Below are 26,099 nucleotides of genomic sequence, written 5' to 3' on the forward strand. Positions count from 1 at the left end.
ATATTTTAATTTAATTATTATTAATAGAAAAAATTAATGCCAATTTGTAATTTAATTATTGTCATAATAGAAAAGATTTAATGCTATACAGATATTGAATTGATTGATTTATTGCTAAAACTTTAATAAGAATTTATAATCAAAATTGATATTTTTTGAAATGTGGAAATATTTCTTTGAATTTTTTAAAAGTCTATGTTTAGAAAAGACTTAACAATATTAAATTGGTATGGCATAAAATGCGAAAAGGAGTCAGTGATTAAGCACTTTAATTGGTTTTTATGTTTGTTGTGATTAAGCCTTCTGATTTATGCTTTTTTTCTGTACACATTCTTACATATAAAATTGTTTATAATATTCATTCTCAATACAAATATAAATGATATAGATATATTTTTTTGTCCATATAAACAATTTTAATAGAATTATAAATATTTAAATGGAAGCTTAAATAACAAATAAATAAACCGTAATTAATAAGACATGAGAAAAACCCCAAATATAGAATATAGGTACACAGTGATCATTCAAAATTGGAGATTATACGTTGGCCTTTTATGGTACAGATATTTTGGTGATTTTTTAATAGTGCATGTATAGTATAAAATAAATATTTGGCATAAATATATTTAAAAATTGTAAATTAAGAATTTATTAAAAAAAAATTCAAACTGACATATTAAAAAACCACAAATTCAAAATTTTAAAGATTTAATGATGATTAATCAAATTTACTTAAACAAACTACATGATACAAGTGGTGTACGTGTACTATGGTTCATACCGAATCCCCACTTTATCTCTCCGACTAATCTCATCAATACATCAAAATGAAACATCAACACTCAAATTCGCCAACTCATTTGTCAGTCGTGAAACATTTCAACCAATCTATGCCTCTCCTTCAATTTGTACATGTGTTTGGCTTTTTTTTAATTAAAAAAAATAAAAACAAAAATTATATATATAATATTTTAAAAATTAATTAAAACGTCACCTCACAGTCATTAACGGTAATTTTAACTGTATTTCACCATATGAAATACTTTACTCTTTTTTTATAATTGGAGATAAAGTATGAAATTGTTTAAGAAAACACGAAAAATACATAATAAGAACTAAAATAACACAATTGCGAAAGAAAATATTTAGATCACCACCAAAAGATAACTTCTACTGGGTGGGTGACTGTATAATTTCATTGTGGGTGGCGGAGATCATGAGTATCAAAGATAATTATTAGTTGTCCCTTCACAATAATATGCATGCTATACATGCGTATTTCTTTAACTTAATGGGATGTCATATTTTAATTCTTCAAAAATTAATTATAGAATTAGTATAAGTAAGGGAACATATCAATTTATATATATATATATATATATATATATATATATATATATATATATGTATATATATATAACTTGAAACAATTTTAATTCCCTTCCAAATCCGATGTTAAATTTAAAAACAAATAACTCTTTTAATTGCTAATTAATTAAGTTCACAACAAGTTTTTTTGGAAAAAAAGAAGAAGATATATTTTAAATCCATTTACTGAGTAAATTGGCAACAAGTTAAAAATGGAAAAAAAATGTTTCTACATTGAATATTTCCTATACATTGGGTATTAAATATTATTTGGTTTATTTTAATTACAATTTACTAAATTTCTATGTATTATTCAACTTTTTGCTCACGTTTAGAATAAAAGTGTATATCAGACTATTACTTTCTACATGAGTTGTTTGATATGAATTTTGCTTCAAAGTAAATAGTTTATACGTAAATAGTTATAAACCCTTTTGAAGAAACAAACTCGGAATCCTTATTGTTCACTCTAGTCTCTTTCTTTTACCCCCAAGAGAACAAAACACTCTAGGATCTTAAACTTTAATATAATTAACAGCACCCACAATTCTCCCATTCTTATCTTCAAGTTTATTCTCCCATTCGTCACATACCATTTTGATCAATGAAGTTTGATTTGTTTCTAAATCTTCACTGAAGGTACTAATTATTTTAACAAAATATCATCTAAGAGATTATCGGCTTCATTTATTGATGTGGACACCGGGAAAAGTCCAATCAGCAAACTGGCGCCACGTACGTCAGTTGTGCCACATCACCTTCATCATCATTAAATAGAATCCCTTGTCTAAACATCCTTCACTTTGTTTTCATCACCCGAGTAGGACAATGAGGGAGCTGCGGCTGTCTGGAGGAAAAGCAAATCAGTGTAGAAGACGAAGAGGAGCTTGGATGCTTTAAGAATGTTGGTGAGTTGGGACATTCAACGCGACGGTAAAAAAGATCTAGAACATTGTAAGTGCCCTCAGTTTCGGTGAAACCCTAACCCTTGGATATGTTGCTAAGATGTAGATTTAGCTTTTAGATGATGGGGCTTCTTCCTCTCGGTTTGAATTTAACATTGGAGCTTGATGATTGTGATGATTGTGATGATATTGTGGGTTTTCTTTGGTGGTTTGTTTGGAATTGTTTGTTTGTTTGTTTATTTTATGTTATTTTTTCCCTTTGTTTTTTTGTATAGAGTAGAGCCAAAACTAGACAAAGATTCCATCTCTGCTTAGGGGGCGTTCATTTCAGGGAAAGTGATGGGAAGTGGGGGGAAGTGGTCGACTTCCACCACTACGTGTTCATTGTCTTTCGAGCCGGGGAAGTGCCACTTCCCCACTTCCGATCGAAGTGGATTTTGAACCAAGCCCACTTCATGATTTTTCTTGAAGTGGGGGAAGTGAGACAATCTATAAAAAACTAACTTCCTTTCACTTCCAAAATCTTTTTTGAACTCATAGACCTTCATCCAACACCTAAATCTTTCGATTTTATTCTCACTTTCTGACAAATGAACATCAGAAATCCTGGAAGTGTATCACTTCCCCCCACTTCAGGGAAGTGGCACTTCCCCCACTTCCTGACTTCCCCCCACTTTCCCTGAAATGAACGCCCCCTTAGTGGAGTGTGGAGGATGGAAAGTGGTTGTTCAATTTTTAAACTAGAGATTGGTGATTATGATGTAAACCAGAGCTGAAAGCTAACAAAAACAAAAAAAAACAAAAAAGGCCAACTAAAAAAGAAAATAGAATAAAAAAACTAGAGCTTGACATCATTGTTGATTGCAGCCTCAACAAATCAATTAGGAAGTTCAAGTCCTCAATGGAACAACAACATAGCTGGGTTTATAAGCTCAAATTTAGCAACATCGTACGCCATTTGATTGAGGTTTCTTGGAATAAATTCCACATGAACAGCATCACATAAACTGATCAAACATCGAACTCTCTTTAGCTGCTTACCGAATCTCCATGCAACAGTGAAGTCCTCTTTGTAAATCATATCAACTAGGCTTGCACAATCAGTATAAATTTGCTTGGGGGTACAAACTCCTTTCAATACACCTCTTCAAAGCCTCCTTTAGAGCCATAATCTTAGCATGAGTACTGGTCTCCGCCGTGGAATTACTAGCACCTGCAAGAACCAACATCTTATTGCCATCAATTAGAACAAAACCAATGCCACAACACCCATCATTCTCAATCCAAGTTGCGTCAGTAAATAAACTGAGAGAAGAATGAAAAGGAAAATGAGATAACTTCCTTGAATTAAACTTCCCTGAATTACGTTTTTGATCCCTACCAATGTCCCAAATTATGATTTTATTGGAGAACTTCTATCTATGCTTATGCTTACTTTGTATGCTTTGAAACCCTATGTTATGGATGAGGATCTGTTCTCACTCAACGGATTGGAGGATTGAGGAAGACGAAGGAGGTGACATGGCAACTTACATTGATGTGTGACATCACTCAATACATGTGATGTGGCACCAGTGCATTAATTGGACTTTTCCCGGTGTCCACGTGCTAATAAAACTGGTAATTCTTCGGATCACTGCAATTGAGATAATTAGTAATTTAAATAAACATTTAAAAATAAATCAAACTTCATTGATCAAAATGATATTTGACAAAACTTTAGTGATTTACTAGAAAGAACTTATATATATATATATATCAAAACTTTTTGTTTTTAAAAAGATATTATTATCATTCTTTGAAGGATCTCAGTTGTTTTAGATGGGCTCAAAGGTTGGTATAACTTTACACTATACTAGTAGGGCGGCCCGCGCTTACGCTGGGTATATGTAAATTTATAAATAGTTGGTTTTGTAAATATATAAATAAATTTTTAAAAAATTAAATAACTTGGAGAGGTCTATAGTAAAATTAAAGATCATCTTTTAATTTGGCTATTTTGACTTTTACATTTTTAAACCAAATGGTAATGAAGAAATATATATGCGAGTGAGAATTTCATCGTGTTAAAAAAAAATTGATTTTCATGTTTCCAATGTTAGCCTTATTAACTAATGGATGACACATTTTGTAGATTTATAAATAAGCGTGTTTGAGTATGTATGTAAATTAAAATAGTTAATAAAAATAGAAAATGTGCATTTTTAAGTGGCTATTACATTTTTCCCCAATTTTTAATTTTAAAAAATTATCGACCCATTAATTGCAAGTAATATAGTACCAAATGCTAGATATGTCGTTGATATATTATATTTTAAATGGAACATTGAGATTGAGTTTTATGGAGTTTTTTTTTTAAATGATATATATATATATATATATTGAATTATAAGATATAAATTTGATTAAATTATTATTGAATTTTCTTAGAATTGAAGATATTTTCTTTATGATGTTTGGATCAAAATTTTAGAAGTTGTTCATTTGTTGCTATTTGATGACGGGCGCATAGACGACGTGGCATGTGCGTACATGGAGAAGTACGACGCAAGGGCATTTCGGTAATTTGGCGGGCGACGAGATTTTATGATTGTACCGGGTCTATTTGATGGGAAACGGGTCAAGGAACAAAAGTCACCAGTTCTCGTGAGTCATACCAAAATTTGGCCAAATTCCATCGTTTAGGCCTCGAAAACTCTAATTTTGCTATTTTTAGCAATAATTGATTTCGTTATATCTTAGGATAGAAATCTCTGATTTGTGAGCCGTTTGTGGCAATAGTCTTTATTTTGATAGATCTTTTATTTCTTGCTGATATTTGAGAATTTACTATTTTTGGTAAATTTTTCGAATTATCTCATTTCTTAGTGTTATTTTCGCCTATTTAATGTAAGCCTATGGGCAAGAGTAAATCAGTTTTGTTATCACTATTTTCTTGAGTAATAAGATTTTACTCTTCCCAAATTCCTGGCTATCTTTGATCAACAGGGTTTGGACAACTTGTTACTGGGCATTCGAAGGTGAATCAACGGGTTTCAAGCTATACCGCTGCATCACTATTGTAGTTTGTTATCAATTTGTTAATTGATTCAATTGCATATATCAATTGATTATATATGAAAAAAACTGCTAACTAATAATTCATTTGAGAATTAATGCTATTTGTGTTTTCATATATATATATATATAGTGTGTGTGTGTGTGTGTGTGTGTGTGTGTGTGTGTGTGTGTGTGTTTTATCACTTTCACAAAGGTCTTGATCAGCAGACTATATTCATGTTTTAAAACAATAAATAAAATAAGAAATTGAGTTCATTAATAACAAAACTTACCTCACTTGTCTTGTTATTTTAAAAAAAAAAACGCAACTTTGATCCTACAATAGACATTGCAAGTGATCTAAAACATGTTTATTATAGTATTGAAGATGAAGGAAACACATTTGATTGTCAAAAATTCTGCAAAATGGTAGTAATATTTATTAAATCATCATCATAACCATCAACCAAATTATTATGATCATCACTATTCTCCAAGTTGTACTCAAAATAATATTCATTTTGTTATTCCAAAGGAGAAGGTGGCGGAGGAGGTGGTGGCTTGCCCAATGCTAAGCTTTCGCCATTCTTCTTCTTCCGAAGCTCCACTAACACCGCTGACACCCTCCCTTTGTGCCCTAACACCCAAGCATCCACCTTCACCTCATCCTAAACCACGCCAGCAAGTGATCATGATCACAAGAGAGATCGGGAAAAAGAGAGAAGAGATTGGGAAATTGGAAACACATACATACATCAATCTCGCCCAGAGATAGGTAGGTGATGTCAATGTCGGCGGAGACCTTGAGTTCCCCTTCTTCGGATAAGATGGCGGTGGCGTCGATGAGATTGATAACGATGGACATCGCCCCATGGATCCATTTCCCATCGAAATCCTGCAGATCATCAAGATCATGGATGAGACTCGAGAAAGAGATGAATCGAGAGAGATTGAGAGATTGAGAGGTTTGGAATATGGACGGATGGTGAGGTGTGGGGGAATGCCGGAAAGAATGAGAGAAGCGAGAGAGAGAGAGAGAGATAAGTTACGGGAAATTGATTTGCTGGAGAGAGAGGGGGGATGTTGTTTGTTTGTTTATGCATTTAAGTGGTTGTACTGTTTTGCTGCAAGTTTCCATGTAATTGGGTAGGTGAGCAACTTTTTGAACTAGTTGATATGATGATACTCTTTGTCGTATAGTCAGCAAGTGTGCTAAAGCCCTATGTATTTAGAATGCCTTTGCTAGAGAAATAAAAAGTGCTCTGCTCTTTATCCTTTATCTCTAACATTTGGTATCCAAGCATTGGTGAGATCCTGCGGAGCTGATGTTGAAGACTCCAATGGCGACTCTGACGAGCAGTAAGATGCCGGGGAGCGGATGGTTAGACTTAGGTGGCTCGCTCACATCCTCAAGAGGAGGAGGCAACCTTCCAGCATCCTTCCCTCTCTTGGTGAAAGGAGAGAATTACGTGACGTGGGCTGTCAAAATGCGCTCGTTCTTGGATGCGCAAGGAGTGTGGGAAGCAGTGGAGCCATAAGTCGGGATGGTGGTAGATCTGAAGAAAGACAAATTTGTGATCTCTGCTATCCATCAAGCAAAAAATCCGGATCCGATGATCCGATCCAGTATCCGATTTTTTTACTATATCCGAATCCGATCCGGTTTTTACTGTTTCGCATATTCTTATATATAAATATAAAATAATATTAACTTTTATATGGTCTAAAAAGTAAAAAAATCCAAATCTCTCATCTAAACTATTTAAGAGTTATATATTTATATATATTAATAAATTTAAATTTTACGAGGGCTAAAAGTAAAAAAAAAATATACAAATGTCTAATCTAATAACTTAAAGAGTTATATAGTTATATAATTATATATATATATATATATTAATAAATTTCAATTCTACAGAGGTAAAAAAGAAAAATATTCCAAATCTCAGACTCCCAGTCCCCAACAACCATCACCCCCTCTCCACTCTTTTCTCGAGCCTCCATCCAAATCTTTTCTCTCTCTAACAACAATAATCATTATTAATACTTCAAAAGTTATTTGAAAATTTTTTTTCTAATGATTAAGATTGATAAAACTTTTTATTATTTTTTGTTATGATATTTGTTGTGTGAAAAATAATATAAAAAATGTAATGCTTTTTATAAATTATAAGTTTTTCATATTTGTTTTTTTATGTAATTTTGTTATATAAAACAAATCCATGGAGTAGATAAAACTTAAATTTGGATCTGAATATCCGATATCCGATCCGGTTTAACCGGGTACCCCATTTTTAGTATCCGGTTTAAATCGGATCAAATACGGGTCAAGTTTTTGTTGATCCAAAAAACCGGGTACTCGATCCGGTTTTAAAAACCGGATCGGGTACCCGGTTTTACTCACCCCTAGTGATGACTTCCTGATGCTTGTTTCTAAAAAAAATTCGGCAAAAGAAACGTGGGAAGCCTTGAAATCACTGCACATAGAAGCTGTGAAATATCAAAGTGCGAGAATACAACAACTTCATGTGGGAATTTGAAATCCTAAAGATGTTCAACCTCAGGTATTTTCCCAAAGGTATCGACATATACTTCGACAATGTTGGTGGTAAAATGCTCGATGCAGCACTCCTTAACATGAGGTTGCATGGGCGTGTCGCACTGTGCGGAATGGTATCATTGCATTCCTACACCGATACGGATGGAATACATAACTTGTTTACATTGGTACAAAAGCGAATCCGTATGGAAGGATTTCTTCAGAGTGATTACTTGCACTTGTTTCTGAATTTTGTGGAATGTGTTGGGAATTACCATCGACAAGGCAAGATTGTCTACTTAGAGGACATAAAGGAAGGTCTAGAGAACGCGCCCGCAGCCTTTGCCGGATTGTTCACTGGAAAAAATGTCGGAAAACAAGTTGTATGCGTTGCAAAAGATTGATTGAGTTGTAGTTCTTGCAATCTTCTCATGTATTGATCATTGTTGAAAGTTTGTTTCAAGGATTGGCATTATGCTGGAATTGTAATTGTCTCACTATTAAGCCAAAAATAAAGAGCTCTTATAGCTATTTCTTTGGTATTATTAATTATTAATGGTTTTGTTGCTAATATATCTATATATATATATATATATTTGGTGTATGCCTCCATATATAATACAGATATCTTGGTAGATTGTATATATGTCATATGTATTTTTTTATTGAATATGTATTTTTTTATCATCATGATCTTGTGGCTTTTCTTTTTAAAATATTACTTTTTTTAATTAATTACTAAAATAGGCATTTTTATAATTATTTACTAAACTAGGGTATTTTCATTTTATTAATATTAAATTTTAAGTTTTTTTAATAGCTATGAGTTCCACTGATTTTTTTAATATTAAAATTTATATTTTTTTAAAAAAACAACATGATCCATTAGTTTTTTAATATTAAAATTTATTTTTTTAAAACTGAGATGAGTCATACTAGTTTTTTTTAAATTAAAAATAATTTTACACTAAAAACTTTATAACTTCATAAAAATTTTTATAACTAGTTTTATTTTCACTTCTACTTTCACTAAAATAATCTCACCAAAAATAATTATAGAAATACCTATTATAGAAATAATTATAGAAATACCTATTTTAGTAATTAATTTAAAAAAATAATATATATATATATATATATATATATATATATATATAAAAAAAAGCCTATCTTGAAACCTCAAAATTTTGGTTAAATAAATAAAATAAAAGTACAAAGAAAAAAACAAAAAAAGTCTATATATAAGGATGGAGTGAACCAGTCATTCTCATTTAATTCCCAACAAAATCCCTGCCATTGATGGGTTGCTGCTTCTCCTCCCTCCACCAACCGGAGAACCCCAACTCCGGCAACGACGACCACCCGCATCATTCGCCGACGACGCAGCTGGTCCCGGCCACAGAGACAATGAACAGGCTCATCAACAACCATGATTTGCTGTTGGAGATACTTTCCCTACTTCCAACAAGATCTCTGATTAGATTCAAAAGTGTTTGCAAACTATGGCAGTCCATCATCTCATCAGATCCATATTTTATTAAAATCCACACCAAGCGCTGCAATCCTTATGCCACGCCAGATTGTTCAATTAATCATGATCATCAAGAGATTCGTCAACGCTGTTGTTGTTGTTACTTTTTTGGAGGTGCAGTACGATATCCCTCGGCCTCATCCGCAGCCCCGGATCTGTCCCTTTCTACCCTCAAAGATGATGCTGCAATCTTCTTGAGACTTGATCGTACCATGATAAGTATTTCTTGTTATGGTTCTTTCTATGGTTTACTCATTTGCCTGCTATATATTGATAAAAGCCCACCCATACGTTGTAAGTATTTCCCTGAGCTCATTTACATATTCAATCCAGCGACGATACAATACAAAAGAATTCCTTATGGCAGTCCACAGAGGTCTCTTTTAGATATCATTCTCACTCCGGATCATAAACTCATAATGTTTTCATCAACTCATAACATCAATAGTTATGATGTGGATATTAGGATGTATGTCTCCGACACTCGATCATGGAAGGTGGTATATTCATTTCAAGATTATAAAAACTATCAACTTATCACACCGATGTTTGGCCATGCCAACACATACTTAATAAAAATATTATATTTACACAATTACACCTATAGTCCTAAAAAAAATTAAAATTTGTCTAGCATTTTGAAAAATACCATTTTTTTCATTATTTTTATATTATATTTAATACTCTCTTTATCATATTAACTTGTTCATCTTAACCAATTCACAATAATTAAAAAAATTGATTAAAATTAATTATTATCTTAAATTTATAAAAAATTATATCAAAATTTCAAAATTATCAATCAAGATTTCATTAATTTTTTTTTATAATTTAACTATACTTTTCATTCTCTAAAGATAATATTTTAGTTTTTCGAATGGTAGTGGAACATGATGGAGAATATTAAAGATAAAGAGTAAAGTTATAAAAAAAAAGTATTTAATGCTTTACAATTTTTTTAAATGGATATATAAAAAAATAAAAAAAACTTAAAGAATTGTAGACTGGAGTGAGTATCAAAGAAAAATAATTTTTAATATTTATAGTGTTTATATGTAAATATAAAAGGTATAAAATATGTATCTCTAAAGAAATACTCTTTCCGTTCTTTTTTATCTGTCATGGTTAACATAATCCCACATACTAAGAAACTCAGTTATTTCATAAAATTTTATACAAAATTAGTTATTTTTTTAAAATTAATCTTAATTTATATTTTTATATTTTTTTATATTTAATTTTAAAAAGAAAATTGAATGGAATGTTAAAGGGTAATTTTTTTAAAAAAATAATAAATAATTTTTTTGATGTTAGAAAATAATATAAATTTGTGAGAGATAAAAGTGACGGAGGAAGTACATCTACTATATCTGTATAAAAAAATTTTTACAAGCAATTAATGAACAAGGGCAAATATGTAAATTTGAATGCCCTGATTGAAATCTTCTGTCCAATGAGGCTGCTAAATACTCCACTATATTTTATAAGTAAATTGCAAGTCAATTGAGTATTTATTGACCAGTGGATTTCCATTTGCACCGAAAAGAGTGTCAATAAATAGAAACCTTGAGTTTTGATTGGCTATTACTAGGATATGTTAGCTTTGTCCCAGAAGTCTGGTTTTGGGGTTATTTTCTCGGGTCTGCATTGATACCTCGGTTCTTCGCAAATGGGGAAGTGGGAACGATTCTAAGAGCTCGAGAAGTCTTTGGCCATGTCCCCATTTGCTAGTCTTCGTTGATCTCTGCGTCAAAATTGGACCTTTTTTAGGGTTAGGGTTTCTTTGGGGAGTGGGTTAGATCATGCTCTTGAGCTGCTTGTGTTTTTGCTGGTGAGTTATCAGGTATCTTTTTGCCATTTTTATTTGAGAAATTGCTGAAATTTTGGATTTTTGGTTTGATGTTGTGGTGATGTTTGGTTCTTGTTTTATGGATCAAGTTGATATCTTGCTTGGTGGTGGCTTGCATTTCTTGGGTTTTGGTGAGGATTCTTTGATGATTGGAGATTAATTGGTTTTTTTTCCTGGCTGAGGGTTTTTGAGAGGATTAGAATTTTATGTTCTTCGATTTGAAGAAAAATTGTTTAATTTTGGTATTATTTTTTTTTTCATTTATGTGGATTGGAGGATGAGAATAATTCGTGCGCTGGGTGAAATTGGTGGTATATCAAATGTGAGAGAGCTTTGAGATTATTGGTGATTAGTTCTTAATCTTTTCGTATTCTTTTTTCTGAGATGATTTGATGCAGAGTTAGCTTTCAAATGGAGAGGACTTGGAGTTCATGGATTGATTTGGTGGATTATTCCTAAAATTTTGTTTATTGTGTGTGTGTGTGTGTGTGTGTGTTTTTTGTTGAGGTTTTGATTGTTGCTTTACTTTGAAAGTTACAAACTGCTTTTTCTCTTTGAATATTACATCGGACTATTGAGTTGATATCTTAAGAGTTATTTGCATCCATTTGTTTCTTGGTTGCACTTTTAGTCTCTATAATACCCCTTACTAATTTAGCTTCACTTATATTGTGTTGCGATTTGCGATGGAGATCAAGATAAAGAAAAATAAACATGAAGGAAGTTGTTGTTTTGTGTTTGATTGAATGAGGAAAATAGGACACATGAGTTACCTGAAGAACACTAAACATATGTGTGTGTTTTATGTTAAAGACTGTAAGATTTGAGATTGAATAGAAGTTGATGGAACTCATTGTTGTTGTGCTGCTCAAAGTTTCGTTGCTTCCTCCAACTTGAAAAGCATCTTTAGTAATCAAACTAAATTATCATTCTGAGAATTTTAGTTTTTGATTTCTTCCCGTCTTTGTTGAAATATAGGAGGTTGGAGCCAGTGAATTCTTTCTATTTTTTATGTTTTTGTTTGTTCATAGCAATTCAATTCAAGGGTTTACTTCTCATTTTGTTTTTATTTATTCAACAAAAATCTAACGCTATATTTTTAAACAGGACATAGAGAAGTGTAAATGAAAATTTCACTATTATTTGCTATATTATGGAATAATATTTAAATTGGAAGGATTTCTTTGATGATTTGACATTTAAATAATCTGCACACTATCTATTTCTGTTTTCTAACTGAGCCATTCTTTGTGTAGGTGAACTTGTATCGAGATTAAAATAATGAATCATAGATACACCTTGCAGTCAGTTTGCTAACAGAAAACTTTGTTTCGAGAAAAAATTGACAACAATTGCTTTTTCCATGTTGAGAGCGATGGAGAGCAAAGTTCTTGTTATGGTTTTCTCTGTCATTGTGTTGTTTCTGATTAGGACATGTCATGGGACGGAGACTGACCTTTTATGTTTGAAGCTTGTGCAAAGCTCAGTTAAGGATCCCGCTAACAACCTTGCCTGGGTCTTTGACAACAAAACCGAGGGATCTATATGCAAGTTGAATGGAGTAGAGTGTTGGCATCCTGATGAAAACCGGGTACTTAACCTGCGGCTTTCAAACATGGGTCTTGAAGGTAATTTTCCGAAAGGCCTTGAGAACTGCTCAAGCATGACTGGACTGGATCTTTCGAACAACAACTTCTCTGGACAGCTACCAATTGATATTGATCAAAAGATAAAGTTTGTGACTGGCCTCGATCTCTCATATAATAAGTTCTCGGGTGAAATTCCAGTGAACTTGGCCAACTGTAGCTATTTGAATTCATTGAATCTTCAACATAATAACCTGAGTGGGCCGATTCCTTGGCAATTCAGTCGTCTGAATCGGCTTTCAACACTCAATGTTGCTGATAATTCATTGTCTGGGGAGATTCCTCCATTCGTGAACAATATTTCAACTCTTGTCGTGGGAAACAATGCTGGGCTTTGTGGGAAACCTTTAGCTGCTTGTCAAGCATCACAAAAGAAAAGTAACAGTGGAATAATAATTGGAGCAGCTATTGGCGGATTGTTGTTTGCGATTCTTGTCATTGGAGTTATCTTCTTCTTCTTTTGCCGGAAGGTTGCTATCAAAAGAAAGCAAAAGGAAGTCGAAGAAAACAGATGGGCCAAGAATATTAAGGGTGGCAAAACAATCAAGGTAGTTGAATCTTTTTCTCTCTCATAGAGTGCACAATTTGCTAGTTTAATTTTGTATCTGAGTTTTATTAGGACTAACAAAATGTCGTAAAATCCAGGTTTCCATGTTTGAAAAGTCAGTTTCAAAGATGAAATTCAGTGACCTTATGAAAGCAACCAATGAGTTTAGCAAGGAGAACATCATCGGCACTGGGAGAACAGGCACTATTTACAGGGCAGTGCTTCCTGATGGTTCCGTTTACGCTGTCAAGCGGTTGCTGGAGACACAACATTCTGAGAAGCAGTTCATTTCTGAAATGGCGACACTCGGAAGTGTTAAGCATCAAAACTTGGTTCCACTTTTGGGTTTTTGCATTGCCAAGAATGAAAGGTTGTTGGTCTACAAAGACATGCCCAATGGAACTCTCCATGATCAGCTACACAAAGGAGACATTGAAAGGGCGGTTATGGAGTGGCCGATGAGGCTGAAAATCAGTATCGGAGCAGCCAAAGGCCTTGCGTGGCTTCACCACAGTTGCAATCCCCGCATTCTTCATCGGAACATAAGTTCCAAGTGCATTCTATTGGACGAGGACTTCGAACCCAAGATATCGAACTTTGGTCTCGCAAGGCTTATGAATCCGGTCGACACCCACCTCAGCACTTTCGTGAATGGTGAATTTGGTGACTTAGGCTACGTAGCTCCCGAGTACACCCGAACTCTTGTGGCCACTCCGAAAGGAGATGTCTACAGCTTCGGTGTGGTGTTACTTGAATTGGTCACTGGTGAAAAACCGACTCACGTCTCTAAAGCTCCAGAAGACTTCAGAGGCAGTTTGGTGGAATGGATACAATACTTATCGGAAAACTCACTTCTTCCTAGTGCCATCGATACCTCTTTAATCGGAAAGGAACATGATACCGAGCTTCTCCAATTTCTGAAAGTTGCTTGCTCATGTGTTCTATCTGCTCCAAAGGAGAGGCCGAGCATGTTCGAGGTGTACCAGTTTGTGAGAGCCATCGGTGAGCATTATCATTTTACTGCCGAAGATGATATCTACCTGCAGCCTGAGAGTACTGAAGCTGATTATCTCGATGAACTTATTGTCGCACAGTAACTAGTAAAATTAGTAAAATCACTGATCGATATAGCTAGAGCCGTAACCCGGCCACATATATATATATATATGCGCAATAGATATTATTCTCTGTATATCATATGAGGTGTATAAGTTATTACTCAATGATGTTTGTCTGTATACTTTGGTATATCGAAATTGGTATTTTATCTGATGTTTGGTTGTAAGTTATTGCTTGGTTTTACTTGATATACATCTAAGAGATCTATTGAAGATTAATGTTGCTAACACTATGATTATGTTTTTTTTTTCATGCTATTCATTCTCAGAATATTTGTTTGGTGTGAATGTTTGAAATGTTTGTAATGGATTTCTTTGAAATCTGATTAGATTTAATGCCTGAAAATAATTTATAATAATTTTGAATGGGTCATTACTTAGACCCAGGCCAAGTCTAATTTTTTCCTTAGCTGTTATTATAAAAAAAATGATGTATTATTTTTACATATATGCCCTTTGACACCTTTGAAGTATATCTCTCTACTACTCCCCTGGTTAACTATTGTTGAGGATGCAAATAAAATAATTGGATGGTTAAATATAGTTTTCAAATATAAATTTAATTTATAAGTAGTTATGACTTGAAATGCATAAAAGAAGTACAAAACTAAACATGTAAATGTACGTGTAACTAGTGTATTTGAAATATATAAATATTAAATGTTTAGAGATGTATTTGCATAAATGATATTTCATTTATTTATTTTATCCATTATTAAACAAAAACAATTAGTTAAATAGCTTAAATAGACAGGAATATAAACATATATGAAGAAAAAAAAAACTTCATATGATTTAAGTTTATGATCAAGGTGAGAATGGCACGATTAGAAAACGGGCCGAATCAATCTGAGCCCGCACCACACCAAGCCCGCTTCAAGCCCATGTTATGTAAGCGCGTTTGACACCATGATTTGCTTGTACAACAATTTAATTGTGATTTTTTTTTAGTTATTTATTATTTTGCTCAATCTAATAATCACTTTGAGATTATTAAAAATAAAATAAAAACCAAAGTTTAATTTTCAAAAAAGTTAGACTCCAATTAAATTAACAAGTTCAACAAGTGGATGGCACATCATCACTTATTCTACACAATTTAATTAATTAACTAATATTTTACTCTGTTAATAAAGAGTGAGAGTTCAAATTATGGGTGAATATATTTTCTAAGAGTATGAGTAGTGATTATATATACCCATATATACATGTATACCCTGCAGGTTTGTGCATATCTTTATTTTTCTTAACGGCCTAGTCGGAAAAAAAAAATTAATTAATTTAAAAAATTCAAAAAAATTCGTTTTCCTCAAAATAACAAACCTTTCTCTGCAATAAAACCAAAAACACAGGGACTTACATAGAAAAACATTTCTCAAAATAACAGGGATTTCTCCGCAATAAAACCAAAACGAGGAACGTAATGAATAAACCCATAAAACAAGGACTTAAAATGAACCAACCTTTCTCAAAGATAATAAGGGATGTTTCCATAATCAAATCATAAAACAGGGACTTAAATGAAGAATATTTCTCAAATGTTAACAACTGTTCTACAATAATAATATAAAACAGGGACTCAAATGAAAAAACATTTACCCGCTCCCGCGAAAACAGGGTCCAAGCTCGGTTCCATCCCTAAATTCCCGCGCTCCTCTCCTTCTCCTCCGTCCCAAACCAAACCCTAGATTCAATCCCTCGATCTCCTTCTCCTCCGTGGCCGGCGATTCCAATCGGGGCCATTGGAGCTCTCGATCCAACGAATGTGAGCGATTTCTTGGAATTCCCCGCGCCCTCGATCCCCATCACCAATCGCATCCATGGCGGCCGCTGTGCCGCCGACCTCCGATCTATCGCGGCAGTTCTCCACGGGATCTATCGAGAATAAAGATGGGATCCCGGCTCGCCGCAATCTCTCCTTCGATATCAAGCTCTTGTGCTCCTCTAGATTCACCTTTGGCCGGCAATCGTCGCTCGATCCTCAACGCCGGAGTAACCGCTGTCTGGATGAGCTCACTGTGCCTGAGAATCTCGATTGTACGATGCAACTTCTGTTCTTGGCTTGCCAAGGGGATGTGCGTGGTGTGGAGGAGCTCCTTCAGGAAGGGGTTGATGTGAATAGCATTGATCTTGATGGGCGGACTGCGCTGCATATTGCGGCTTGTGAGGGGCATTTGGAGGTCGTCAGGTTGTTGGTTCGGTGGAGAGCTAACATTGATGCCAGAGATCGGTGGGGAAGCACGGTGAGATCTATCTTTGGTTTGCTTTCCTTTCTGTCCATCAATTTAGATGATGAAAATTTGTGTTTAGTGTTTAAGAATAAGAGAAGATGCTCAATATCTTATCTTTTTGAATAATTTACAATCATTAATCTTGAACAATTGATTAAATTTGTCAAATTTGCTTCAACCTTCAAGTCATTTACTTTGCACTATACTTTAAGATAAGCTCGTAGATCAAATTTAAGGAGAAAAGGTGGAGGAGCATCATTTGGTGTTAGCTTAAAGGTGTTGCTGTTGATGGAGAGTTTTATTTTAGAAAATAGGTTAAGAATTTTCAAACAATATGATGAAGGAAGGTATATTAGTATATTGAATTTGCAAAATTCCTTTGTTCTATTTCTGACCTTCTGCATGAGTTTTCATATATGAATGTTGCCATGGCAGGCAGTGGGTGATGCAAAGCACTATAGCCATGCTGATGTTTATAGTTTCTTGAAAGCTAAAGGGGCCAAAGTTATGGTATGATGTTGGTTCTCTTATGGAGTTCAGAGAGAAGAATTAATGGCTGAATTTTGGTTATGAATTTGCCATGTTTTTTCATAGAGAACCAGGAAAACACCTATGATGGTATCAAATCCACAAGAAATCCCTGAATATGAAATGAATCCAGGAGATTTTCATTTTCGACGTGGTGAGGAGATATTAAAGGTATGTCCACTTCCATTCTACAATGTAGGGCTTTTGTGTAAAGTGAAGAACTGATATTTGCGCAGTTGATAGTAACTAATGAAATATGCATATTAGTCCTTTGTTGTGGTTTTTGATTGGTGTCTTGCAGTAACTCAAGTAAATTGATTTTTTTTTTAAAAAAAAAAAAGTAAATTCACTTCTATTGATTTGGCAGGGCACTTACCAAGTGGCTAAGTGGAATGGGACAAAGGTTTCAGTGAAAATACTTGACAAGGAAAGCTATTCAAATCCAGATATCATGTATGTGTTCATCTTGGCATTTTCCTGTGATTATACAACTCTTGTCATTCTTAGCTGTGTAAAGTTTAGTCAGCCAATCTTGTGGCTGCTATGGCCCAAATTAATAACATTAGTGCAAGAAGTCTTTTAACTTTAGTTGTATATCTCAAATAGACATAGTTTTCTCACCCAAGCATTGTAAATGAGCCTACTACAACTACATGCAGTGAATATGTGAATTTGGATGAGTTCTTCTATCGTTATGAACCCATATTATCGACTCTGCATCATATTTTCCTAAATCTTTTAAAACATGAATTCTCAATTTTTGAAGTCAAGCTACAATTAACCGCGGCTTTCATTGTGTCCCTTTTTGGCTGAATGAATATATCTGATAACAAATGCTCAGCAAGTTTTGATATGTCATTTTTCTTAACCAGCTTTATGGATTTCTGTTTCATACAGAGAAGCTTTCAAGCATGAGTTAACTCTGTTGGAAAAGGTCCGTCATCCTAATGTGGTTCAATTTGTTGGAGCTGTTACACAAAATGTGCCTATGATGATTGTTTCAGATTACCATCCAAATGTATGTAATTTATCAGCATATCCAGTTTAATTATTCTAGTGTCTTGTCCAATTTATATTTTATGCTTCCAACATCTAATAAATTAGTTCATCATTTACTGTTTATATTTAAAGTTACCATTTTCCTTTTTTTTTTAAATAAAGTGGATAAACCATAATTTATTGAAAAAACAGGCGTACAACCGTATAGGAAAGGCCATTGGGTATTATAGATGGCATATTCAGTTGTACCATTTTCTTCATTTTGTAATATACTTGATTACTCCAATAAATAAAATGTGGTAGTTTTCAAGAGGTACTATTTAGATAGTTGCCTGACCTGCAAACTTTTTTTTCTTTTCCTTTTCTGTTGAAATCAGGGTGATCTTTGGAGTTATCTTCAAAAGAAAGGTCGTCTAAAGCCTCATAAAGCTCTTAGATTCGCTCTGGATATTGCAAGGCATGTTCTTATTTTACTTGAATGTTTTGTGGCAATATTCCCAATGAAATGGCCAAGAAAATCTATGGTGTAGAAAGTTTGGTTTCACTCTATTAAACCACACTCTTATTCTACCTGGGAGGAGAATTAGTGTTTGTGCTGCTACGCTATATTGATGATGATGCTCAGAAATGATTTCACTTCTACGGGAATTGCTTTACTTATAGTTCAATAATTATTGATTGAAATCTATCAAAAAATAGTAACAAGTTAATAAGTTTTATGAGAGATTAGTTAGGGTTTGTTAGCATTAAATCGAATGTTTCCATTAGGTTCACTTCCAAACTTTGAATTTGAATAGGTAACATGTTAGATATCCTATTTACTGTGTTGAAGTTCCAATTGTCATCCAGTTCACAACACCTTTTTATTAAAGAGCAGTCTGTTTTATCTTCTGAATTGCCCGTATGAAAGCGATGGTTTATTATTCTTATTCAGGGGCATGAATTATCTCCATGAATGTAAACCAGACCCAATCATCCATTGTGATCTGAGGCCAAAGTAAGATCACCTAATCACATGAATTGATTTCCTTACAAAAATTAATGGATTTCAAGAGTCATACATTCATGCACTTCTTTAACTATTCCGAGTCTGGGTAAGGTGCCAGAAATATCTTGCTGGATAGCGGGTTCCAGTTGAAGGTGGCTGGCTTTGGTTCAACAAACGTTATGCATTTGTCCTCAGGCAAAGCAAAACTAGCTCATCCCATGGCTCAAATGGATAATCGAAGTAAGTTGCTTTGGTAGGCAGATAGGCCTTGTTTCTCCGATCTTCATTGAATATTTTTTATATTTTCATAGTTAACCCAACCATATATTCCAATGATTTTAGAAACTTATGATAGAAGGTTTATGTTTCTTAACATATAAATGATTTCAAGATTGTAGCTTCTAAGTCAATCAGTCTTCTCATATCTCCTTTTAGACATTTTATTAAGTGAATTGTATAATTATGTGGACATATATCTAACGTTCCATATCGTGAATGAGGTTTGTCTCATCCCATTGGTTTCAGTTTCAGGAGAGGCTTCCATGCTTGTATTGAACTTATTTTCTGCTCTGGGCATTCTAGAAATGATCTGTTATAAATAACCACTTACATCTGTACATGATTTCTTGTTTAGTCATTCATGACTATTATGTGTAATTTAGGCTTTTTGGTATATGTTCAACATTTTTATTACTGGTCTATTGTCCTAGTTCACCTTTGCTCAAATATTCATGAGTTATATCTTTCCTGTTTTACCAAGGCATTTTCTCGGTCTGGCATCATTTCAAAGTGTAGATAGGGAACAGCTATGCCTAACTCTTTCATTATTTATTTCACTGTATGTGAAAAAGTTCACCTTTGTCGTGTATTCAATGTTCTGTAGTTGGATGGAATTTTACATTATCACTTATTGCTTTGTTCTCGTGATTTTTCCATGCTAGGTTGTTACATGGCACCAGAGGTTTACAGAAATGAAATATTTGACAGAAGTGTTGATGCATTCTCATTCGGTCTCATTCTATACGAGGTTTGTCAAAAATGCGATGCATCCTCTTTTGTGTATGAAGTCCAGAAACTCTGTTTCTTACTATTTATTTATTTATTTATTTACTGCAATCTTAGATGATTGAAGGAGGGCCCGTATTCCATCCAAAACCTCCAGAAGAGGCAGCGAAAATGATATGCTTGGAAGGAATGAGACCAACATTGAAGAGCAAATCCAAAAATTATCCACTGGAACTGAAGGAGTAAGTACTTTCATAGCAACCAAATCTTGAAGCCGTGAATGATTTAATTGGTCAATTTTCACTGCAAGTCAAATTCATCTTTGGAGAACTTCTCAAAATATCACAAACAGTTATATAGACTAGCAATTTCTCAATTATATCTAACCTTTTTTTTTTTAATGCATACTGCCTTGAATTTAGACGTGCAGCTCATCTATCTTTTCACATTGTCAAACTATCTTTGCAACTTGCTCTTATAAAAAGCAATTGCCTCAATAATACATTTCATTTGGCTTTTTATCACTTATTCTCAAAGAGTTCAATATACGTTATTATCAAGTGCTATGCAGATTATATTGCTTGATTTCTTGCCTTTCAGATTAATTGAAGAATGTTGGGATCCTGAACCATTGGTAAGGCCAACATTTTCAGAAATCATCATCCGTCTGGACAAATTATTTGCAAGCTGTCCTCAAGCAGGACAACGGAAAGGCGCCTTTAAGCTTCTTTGGTATGCTCTTCTTAGCTTATACTTTTATACTAGCACACACTAACCTATTTCCTTGGACTCCTTTAATTTGTGCCTTCTACTTAGTGTATTTATAACAATTTCCTCACTCTAATAAAGCCCCTTTGTAGCTATTGTTATATTTTAAATAGCTATATCATAACCAAACTAATTAATTAAATTGTTAGTTGTTAGATGTTAGTAGTATATTAGACGCAAATCAAATGTATTATTCAGGTTTAATTCAACAATAAGCTTAGCTTGAGAGATGCATACTTGCATATTCAAATCTAAACTTGTATTAACCGATGGAGGCTATTACTACTATAATACATCACGGTATAGTTAAGTGAATCCAAGATTTACATGATAATTAATTGATAATTTTCTTGTTTCATGAGAATAGGCTTTCATTGCATTTAGAAAAGAGTTAAAAAAATCCACTATGGGTTCCCGGTCATTGCTGGTTTTGGTCTCCATAGCAAAAAAAAATATTTAGAAAATTATTCATTTATAGTGGTGAGTTATCCAAATGGTGGGTCAGTGATACGGGATTGAATACCCTATGTCACAGTATTGTACAAATATTGTAGTAATATTGTTCATTGGATTTCTTGTGGCAAAATCATATTTTTCACCCCTCTATGGTTACAAGATTAGTTAGTTTCACATGATAAATTCTTAGAAGATTGTTTTATATGCTGATCTACATAAAAGGCTGTGGGGTCTTTGAACTTTATTTTTTTGTTAAAAATAGTATATATGTGTAAGTTAAACACCTCTTTTTAATAATGTAGATCCCATAAATTTTTAAAACATTAAGTCTTTTAATAGACTATATACCTTATTGAGTAAAATTAAAAAAAAATGTATTTGTTAGTATTAGCAATAATATAATTATTATATATTATTTTTAAAAATTCATTGAAAATAGTTATAAAAAATTTTAGTTTGTTATTTTAGTATTATATAATTAAAAATTTATTCATATGTATTTATAGTGTAAATTTATATTATGTATATATATGGATCCAACTATAAAAAAAATCTCTGGATTGGCGAATGGGTTTTTTAGCCACAAACTAATATATTATTGTATCTGCGTATTCTTTTTAGTGTTAAAATGAACATTGAGGAGTCCAAAATTTTATTGGTTTCTGACAGTTTTAACCTTTTGTAAAACTGCTGACTTGGTGTCTAATTTTTTTTAGAAAACACTACGTATATTTTCACTAATGGATTATATTAATTAAACAATATTATTATCCATACTCATGCAGGAAATAAGAGCACTTAAATCCCCAGCATACTGACTGATGAGGATGCTACTGTGGCACACAGGTAACTTATAAAAGAAAAAGGCTCTCTTTCAATATTAGAATCCCTTAAATGAACCGTGATACTCTATTTGTGAATAGATACTCAATTATACTCCTCTCATTCACAAACAAAACCATGCCAATATCATCCACATCTAATCCACTATCCTCACAAAGAAATTAGCCCCCTATTGTGCAATATAAACCATCTCTTGTAATATATATGTGTATGGTAAAAAGTGAGTTCTTATATATAACATTTGAATATGTTACATATTTTACGCAGTCATAAAACACAAGAAAAAGCTATTTGGAACAGGTTAATTATTATAAGTGAAACCATGGCTAAATTTTATTAAGAGGTTAATTATTAGATAATTACCAATATAGTCTCCATTTAATAATGCTTAAGTGAAAAGCATGAATTTTTTAAAATAATTACCAATATATCTCTAAATTATATAATAAAAATAAAATAAAATTTATAAACCCATACTAAGATTGAGGCTTTGAGATACGTCTTAATTCTATGATAATTAATACAGAACTGAGTTTATCAGATAAAAATTTAATATAATATTAGAGTGGTGGTCTTTTTATATTTTAATTTATATATATTAATTATTAAAAATATCATATATATTCTAATAAAAAACCCAAAAACTCACAGAAGTCAAAAGACAACAAATTCCAAAGATCAAACACGCACACGACCATAATATTTCTCTACAAACCCTAAAATATTGTTATAAGAACTCCCACCCTCCATCATCGCCTCCACACTCAATCTCTTCCACTTGCTCGCATTCTCCCAAATTTCTCCACTCTTATCCCCTTCTTCCATCACCTCCATCACACACCTCCCGATCTCTTCACCTCTCACAACCCCATTCTCATCCTTCCTCGCCCTCACCCCAACTCCCCACACACCTTCCACATACTTCCCATTCATCGGCTGATCCGTCCACTGCGGCACCGCCACCATCGCCATCCCCGCCGCCAACGCCTCCACCGTCGAATTCCACCCACAATGCGTCACAAAACAACCCACCGATCCATGCCCTAATACCTCCAACTGTTCACTCCACTCGCACACCCTCCCTTTCCCTTCCCCATTGAAATTCTCTTCTAATTTTCCCCTCTCCGATGCCCTAACAACCCATAGGAATGGTTTTCCAGTGATTTCCAGACCTTTGGCGAGCTCCCTCATTGATTCATGATCTAGGTTTGCCATGCTACCGAATGAGACGTAGATGACAGAGCGTGGTGGTTGAGCGTCAAGCCACTCGTTGCATCGGTCGGCGCCGGCGAAGAGGTGGAAGCCGTAGTGAGTGTCGCCGGGGATTTGGTTATCCAGGTATTTGGATGGAATCGTTGGCCCTATTGTTTTTGCTCCCCACTCTTTCTTCATCCACTCTGCTTCCTGCCATTTAATTAATTAATTAATTTTAATGAAGTAAATTAAATGAATTTTTTTTTATATAAAAATATATATATATATACATATATGAGAATCGGTATTTTAAATCTAAAATCTAAAGACATTTATAGTAGTTGTCAGATTATCATTTGACGACTATCATTATCTTAAACAATGAAAAACGCGTTGTTCTACACTGACTTATAATAATTATAAATAAAAATATATAGTATTTATATAAATAAATAATTGTTAGATGATTATCCAATAAATATAAAAAAAATGTACTTAAAAATAATAATTTATGAAATTTTTAAATTACAATTTTTTTTATATATATATAAAATTTATAATTTAGCGGTATTGGCTCCACTATTATTAATATGATAGTGACAATGAATACCTGGCATAAATTATTGATGTTGTCCTTTTGACTAACAGCATTTTTGGGTTGATGTGCGTGTTTTTGACTAGTAGCACTGGTAGCATTTATAATATATATATATATATAATATGGTTTTTTAATTAATTATATTATTATTATTATTATTATTATTATTTTTAGTTTGGACTATGGAGTGAGATTATGTATTGAGCTTTCACTTATTTTTCATTAGATAACTTAAATAATATTATAAGTGGAAAGTTTGTGTTTATCAATTTTTAATAAGTTTTAAAAAATTGAGTATCATAAAAAAGTTTGTTGGTTAACTTAGCTAATAAATCAGTGACCTTTTTATCATTTAATTATTTTTTAAAAAATAGTAATACTAATTATTAATATAAATAATTTAATAATTGTATTTTTACAAATGTGAATAAATTATGTGTCATAAACAGTAAATGGGAGCAGTTGAAGTATTCTCTTTATCTGGTTCCTTGGCTAATGATTTTTCTTTTCTCTATCTTAATGTTTAAAAATAATAATTAGCCTCTTATAAAGAGAGTTACGAGATTATTTTTAATAAAACCTAAAACTAATTAAATAAATTAATAGATACATCTTAAAAAAAGAAGTATATATATATATATTACTCTATTGAACCAAAATTTTAATTTTTGGAAAACATCAATTAACATAAATTTTTTTTTATGAGATTTCAATTAAAAATATTAAAATCATAAGACTATCATCAATTCTCAGCAAAAAAATAAAAAAATAAAAAAATATCTTCACGTCCCACTTTTTGTTGTCTTTTCTTCTCCTATTCCTGGTCCTCTCGTCCTATATTTATATATATATATATATACATACAAACTCTTTTGGTATGTTCACAATCTCAGGTTTTTCTTAAACATACCCCACAACTTCTTATTTTTATAGTGAAATTATTATATATATATATATATTCTGTTGTCACACAAACACACCCACATATATATATATATATATATTATAAATTAAGAAAGAATATTTCTTTTAAAAAAAATAATAAATAGAAGGAGATTAAAAATAAAAGCATACCTGAGGTTCTAATTCATAGACAGAGTTGATGAAGACTTCATCAGCTTTTTCCAACCCCAAAAACTGGTTCAAGACGAGCTGCAAATAAGCTGGGTACGGGCCATCAACCGGGTCAGACAAAAACGACGGCAAATCATTAGGGCCGAGGCCCGGAAGCCCATCTAACAAAAGTTCTGGTTCAGTCCACGGAAGACTAACCCGGCCCTTATAAACATGACCAAGAACAGCATCAACAGCACACGATTGAGTAAAAAACGCCGCCGTAACAAGCCCGTATTTTTTACCAACCTCCAAAACCCACGGTAAAAACGCATCATAAATTACAGCTTTGTACTTACCCGACCGTACAACGGCGTCTAAAGTTTCGGGCCCGACTGACTCAAATCGGGCCAGGTAAGCTGGAATAGATTCGGCTTGAGCGTACCCGCCTTCATCGAAACCGTCTGAGATGGGTTCAATACCAACCAGGCCGGGCTCGGGCGGAGATGTCTTGAGAAGGAAACGGGTCACAGCCAAAGTGGGCTTGAGCCCGAAAAAAGCGAGCCGTTTGGCGAATTGAAGTATTGGATTGACGTGGCCTTGGCTTGGATATGGGACTAAAAGAACATGCTTCTCTTGAGCTTCACCTTCATTACTCTCCATAGCACACTCTTTTTTTTTTTGGGAGATAATATTTAGCTTGAAGTGTTAGAAGAGTTCTTGAGGTGTGTGGTTATTTATAAAGGGATTTTGAGTGATGCTAATGGTTTTGTTGACGTAAGCGATGTCGTCTTTTTTTATTGCTGTATTTTCGTTTTTTTTCTTACTTATTAAAATATGTCCTTTTTTTGGACCAAATGTAACACTAAAAAAAAATATTTTATTTTACTT

General features: G+C 33.2%; 4 protein-coding genes across 7 annotated transcripts; 3 read left to right on the forward strand and 1 right to left on the reverse strand.

Moving 5' to 3' along the window:
• The first annotated feature begins 6,693 nt into the window (after positions 1-6,693).
• On the forward strand, positions 6,694-8,258 carry LOC120258772 (2-alkenal reductase (NADP(+)-dependent)-like). The gene is made up of 2 exons (XM_039266207.1): positions 6,694-6,941; positions 7,880-8,258. The coding sequence occupies exons 1-2, from the start codon at positions 6,694-6,696 to the stop codon at positions 8,256-8,258; spliced, it is 627 nt and encodes a 208-aa protein (XP_039122141.1).
• Positions 8,259-10,978: 2,720 nt separating this feature from the next.
• On the forward strand, positions 10,979-14,700 carry LOC120258421 (probably inactive leucine-rich repeat receptor-like protein kinase At5g48380). 3 transcript variants are annotated; one of them, XM_039265829.1, is made up of 3 exons: positions 10,979-11,228; positions 12,491-13,428; positions 13,526-14,700. In XM_039265829.1, exons 2-3 carry the CDS (start codon positions 12,598-12,600, stop codon positions 14,522-14,524), a joined length of 1,830 nt encoding a protein of 609 aa, XP_039121763.1. In that variant the 5' UTR covers positions 10,979-11,228; positions 12,491-12,597; the 3' UTR covers positions 14,525-14,700. The 3 variants fall into 3 exon arrangements, with proteins under 3 accessions (XP_039121763.1, XP_039121764.1, XP_039121765.1); XM_039265830.1 differs by having other exon boundaries at positions 10,979-11,216; XM_039265831.1 differs by lacking the exon at positions 10,979-11,228 and adding an exon at positions 11,325-11,365.
• Positions 14,701-16,205: 1,505 nt separating this feature from the next.
• Positions 16,206-22,675, forward strand: LOC120259175 (integrin-linked protein kinase 1-like). The gene is made up of 12 exons (XM_039266729.1): positions 16,206-16,788; positions 17,212-17,286; positions 17,371-17,475; positions 17,672-17,757; positions 18,202-18,322; positions 18,681-18,760; positions 19,238-19,300; positions 19,410-19,531; positions 20,233-20,318; positions 20,414-20,538; positions 20,897-21,028; positions 22,306-22,675. Exons 1-12 carry the CDS (start codon positions 16,366-16,368, stop codon positions 22,310-22,312), a joined length of 1,425 nt encoding a protein of 474 aa, XP_039122663.1. The 5' UTR covers positions 16,206-16,365; the 3' UTR covers positions 22,313-22,675.
• A 340-nt stretch (positions 22,676-23,015) lies between these two features.
• Positions 23,016-25,892, reverse strand: LOC120259535 (UDP-glucosyltransferase UGT13248-like). 2 transcript variants are annotated; one of them, XM_039267158.1, is made up of 3 exons: positions 25,568-25,892; positions 25,230-25,318; positions 23,016-23,767 (listed from the first exon to the last, which is right to left on the reverse strand). In XM_039267158.1, exons 1-3 carry the CDS (start codon positions 25,869-25,871, stop codon positions 23,042-23,044), a joined length of 1,119 nt encoding a protein of 372 aa, XP_039123092.1. In that variant the 5' UTR covers positions 25,872-25,892; the 3' UTR covers positions 23,016-23,041. The 2 variants fall into 2 exon arrangements, with proteins under 2 accessions (XP_039123092.1, XP_039123091.1); XM_039267157.1 differs by having other exon boundaries at positions 25,230-25,892.
• Positions 25,893-26,099: the final 207 nt, after the last annotated feature.

Source organism: Dioscorea cayenensis, chromosome 4 (assembly GCF_009730915.1).
Source record: "Dioscorea cayenensis subsp. rotundata cultivar TDr96_F1 chromosome 4, TDr96_F1_v2_PseudoChromosome.rev07_lg8_w22 25.fasta, whole genome shotgun sequence".
NCBI classification, from domain to species: domain Eukaryota; kingdom Viridiplantae; phylum Streptophyta; class Magnoliopsida; order Dioscoreales; family Dioscoreaceae; genus Dioscorea; species Dioscorea cayenensis.